This window comes from Odontomachus brunneus, unplaced genomic scaffold (genome assembly GCF_010583005.1).
Source record: "Odontomachus brunneus isolate Ranch 3 - 2012 unplaced genomic scaffold, Obru_v1 Obru_scaffold_172, whole genome shotgun sequence".
NCBI classification, from domain to species: domain Eukaryota; kingdom Metazoa; phylum Arthropoda; class Insecta; order Hymenoptera; family Formicidae; genus Odontomachus; species Odontomachus brunneus.
The window spans coordinates 236,042-240,435 of record NW_022639622.1 but is presented as its reverse complement, the minus strand read 5'-3'; the positions used below and the strand labels follow the sequence as shown (position 1 = coordinate 240,435).

The window sequence follows — 4,394 nt, the reverse complement described above, 5'->3', positions numbered from 1 at the left end:
TATAATGCTATTTCTCTCGTTCTTACGTTTGCGATAGAGGATGGAAGATCGCCGCGACTCCCACCACTATTCCCTCTCCAAGCGTCCGACGATCGTATACCGCTAGCTCCCTCCGCCACTCCGTGCTGCTCTTAGCTCACCTACACGCAGCAGTGTATGAGTGACGCGTTATCGTGTGCGAGTCACACGGATATTCGGACGGCATTAACGCCGGTGCGTGTACAATAGGTACTTCCAATTTAAGAATGCCTCGGGAGCAAAATTCTTAAAATGGAGGTCGTGTTAGCGCCGCCCAAAGCAGGGCCGTAGCATACATATCCCGTATACGTTAAGGGTGCATTAAAGGAACATGTCAACATGTCGTTACTACTATGTCGTTATATTATTACTACGGATTCTATCGTTTTTGCTCTTTATATTTATAAAAAACAAAAAGAAAATGACGAATAATTTGGTGTTCATGTCGCCAACTCTCTACTCTGTGAGATTATGATAACTTGCTACGCCGGTCGTACCACATTATAATCGTGTTACAAAACAAAACCTCATAAACATAATTTGTAATATACGTATCATATATATATAATACTCACAAAATTAGATCCAATTTCAAACTTCTTCATCATATAAGGAAGTTTAATTTCATTAACTCTCGCACTAACTGAAACGTAACAGTGTACGAACCTGACGCGAATGGCTGCGCAAGCGACTTTGATCACGTGGTACAGGATATTATCTAAAAAGGGGTTATTAAAAAGGAGACTTTCTTAAATTCGAGATCCTACTGTATTTATAAAACTTAAAATATAATAGGAACACACGCACCGCTCGGCGGCCGGGCGCCCGGGGCGACGGGCGAACGCGCTGTACAGGCGAGCAATGTGTGTGTGTATGTGTGTGTACGTACGTACGTACGGCTGGCACCTTCCTAGCCTATAAATTTCATGCTTTGTATATACAGTGTCCAAAAATTACATTCAACTTATAAAATTTTTTTGGTCAATAACTTTTTAACAAACAATGAGCGCCGATAAAGGTCAATAGTATTGACCTCCTTGAGGATCAAGGTCAACATCAAGGTTATACAGAAATCATTTGGAGCTTGCTGTATAAAGGTAAACATTTATTCTTTCTTTTTTTAACAGAGTAAATACGAGAAAATGTTTTTATGCAGAAGTATATGATTTTGAGGAAAGTCTGCAAAGTACTGAAATATGTGTGCAAGAAACTACTCTTGTAAACAACTCTAACTATGTTCCGATGTCACCACAATTGAGAGGCCTTAATATGTTCAAATTAGATACTACGGAAAATTCCAGACAGGATGATTATATAATTATGCAATAATTATATATTTTGTAATTCATAGAAAATTACAAAGAATATTTTGTAATATTGAATACGAGAATAAACAGATGAAATCGTCGCTTTCGACACGCACACACACACACACACACACACACACACACCCAAGTATGTAGTATTTATTCATACATGATTACATATAATATCTACTATTACATAATTTACCAATTTAAAATGTATTTTTAAAAATCTTTATTCTCTGTATATACTCATTTTACAAGTGTTACAAAAACAATAAATATGCGTGTGCGCGCATATATATACACATCATTATAAAACAATTAGTTTACTTTTGTCATTTTAATAAATATATCTTTATTCGGCACTAAGACAAATGTCTGAGTAATATATCCAAATGAAGTTACTGTCTTTTCGCAAACATCAAGTCTGTAATTTCGCAAAATACCAATAAGTCAAAGTTTGGTTTGAAGAATGCCTATACGTTCACCTGCAAAATGTAATATTATCAATTTGAACATTACTTTAAAATTTTTTTAACTTAATCAGTTCATATTACATTGTGATAAAAACATATAATTATTTTATCTGTATATATCTTATTTTATATTATCTGTTCATATATCTTGTATAATATTTTATGTTTCTCAATTAATTAAATATTATATTCACTTACGATGCAATTTCTTGGTCCATATCCAAATAGAAAATAATGCATTGGGTTTCTGGGTTGTAAAGTTTCGTCAATGAATCTTTCTGGATCAAAGATCTCTGGATTAGGATATATTTTTGGATCGTGATGTAATGTGTAGAGAGGTATAATAACTTTTTGTTTTTTTGGCACGGTTACATTAGTATTTTTGAAAGTATAGTTTGATAATACTTCTCGTTGTAATGAATCTGCTGGTTGTTTTTTTGCGCAATGTCTCTAAAAATAATACAATTTTTACAAAGTAGCATCAAATCAATTTACTTATCAGTAATCGCGCTTTGATAGCGTTGTTTTATCAACTCATTTAAACATACTTAATGTTACATTTTTTTAGAATAAAAATAATAAAAGGGAATAATTATTATAAAAATGGAATTATTAAGTGATTCTGAAAATTGTGATTGTGACGCAAGTAAATAAGTAAAGTAGAAGTACATTATATAAATTTAAGCATTAATATATTTACCTTTAAAAACTGCATTTAAATAAAGCATTGAGTTTATATTCTCATATTGCAATTCACCGTTGTTTTTCATATACATGTTTTGTATCTCTTTTCGTAACTTCTTTTGAATATCTTGATCAAAAGCCAATTCGTATAATGCATTACGTATCGTTGATGCAGCTATCTCATAGCTGGCATAGAAAAACTCAAACGCTTGTGCGCCCAGAAACTCATTCGTTATGTCTGTGTCTAAATAGATATTATGTAAACGTTTTCTCGAGTTTATTACACATTCTATCTCTCTTTAAATCATATATACAAAATTTTGTTTATTCTGTGCACTTTTGAAGCTAAACATAAAATATTTCTTCATATCTTTCTGTGCATTTACATCTATAAAACTCTAAAGTTTTTAATTATGTTATTACATATAAGATTATTAAAAAACAATAATTATAAAATCTTTATAAAATTTTACAGAATTGCATTTATATATTGCTTTATGATATAACATAAAATTTAATTTAATTGAGATTTAATATTTTTAATATTATCTTGTAAAATCTTTATATTTTAATATATTGAAAATATGTATAGATATATATCAATTTAATTAAAGTATAATAAAAATTTTACCAATTAACTCAGGCAATTTTCCAGAATTTTCTTTTAATTCCATCAGTACATTTATTGAGTCAGATCTAACGATAGCATATTTTTTCCTATATTTCATAATGTCGAGTATAAAGTTGACATAAAACTATCGTCTTAGCATTATCGAATAAGTAGTAACCAATTCGACCATACAATCGCGGACACGTTTTCTTCATTATTGTTTTTATTATAATATTCCAGTATGTACCACGAACTATATTAGAATATTTTAAAAATTCATTCACTTCATTTGTTCCTCTCGTTAAAGTTGTCATATCAATACCCATAAGGTTATTGCCGGTTATATCAGTAGTTAATCTAGCTGCCAAGTCGCCACAATTTATCACGTAATTGTTTTTTGGTAACGATTCTTCGAGATAATTGCCCAAGCGCTCCAAAGATGTTAACATCGTATGATATATCTCCTTAAATTTGCTGGGTGTAAAAACTGACGATATTTTTGTTCTAAAGACATGTGCCATTGTTCCATCCATAAAAAAAAGAAATTGATTTAATGGCTCCGCCTGTGAAAATCAATTCATTTAAATTACATAATAAAGAAACGTGATGATGCTTATTACAACTGGCACATACTTGTATAAAACCGAGGATACCTCGGTTAGAAAATAACGCAGAATCTTTAATAAGAACATTCTTTATAAATTCAGGATCATTTATCATCAAAATCGGTTCTCTCATATTAAATATTCCCACGAACGGTGTATTCTCATAGGTATCGTATATACTCTTCAAATATTCCCCAAGTAGTGTTTTACCAAATATAACGTCCTTCAGCGTAAGAAAGTCCTTTTTTTGGTCCTTCACCAAAGAACAGCTTAGGTGAAGGCTCAGGAATATTGCGTTTTCTCCAAAAATTGAAGATCGCAGTAAGATAGTAATACAGTAGGAAAACAATTAATCCGCATAGGATTTCAACAATTCTCATTTCGAATCTGCGACCGAACATAAACTTATAAACTTTATTTCTAAACAGCTTTTGCTTAAAATATAATTTTAAGGGATAAATACATATTTTTACAGCATGTGTCCACTTTTAGATTCAAGAAATTGTAACACTTCTTCAAAGTGTTACACAGTGTATTCGCATAGATATTGTATATACTCTTTAAGACTCCTGGCTCCTCGCCACGGCCATATTGGTTTTATGATGTTAGAAGCGAGAAACAGCACGTAAAGAATTCTTGCATGCCATATCTAAATAAAAAAAATATTCTTGACAAACATCACTCGAAATCACTT

General features: G+C 31.4%; 1 protein-coding gene and 1 pseudogene across 1 annotated transcript in view; one reads left to right on the top strand and one right to left on the bottom strand.

The window, feature by feature from the left end:
• The window catches only part of LOC116851340, a 20,014-nt gene extending 17,466 nt beyond the window's left edge, over nucleotides 1-2,548 (top strand). The window contains exon 5 of the mRNA XM_032830657.1: nucleotides 1,146-2,548. Within this exon, the coding sequence (XP_032686548.1) occupies nucleotides 1,146-1,347 (202 nt within the window). The 3' untranslated portion in view covers nucleotides 1,348-2,548. The remainder of the gene's footprint in view (nucleotides 1-1,145) is intronic.
• LOC116851358 lies at nucleotides 1,661-4,022 on the bottom strand (annotated as a pseudogene).
• Between the last annotated feature and the right edge of the window lie 372 nt (nucleotides 4,023-4,394).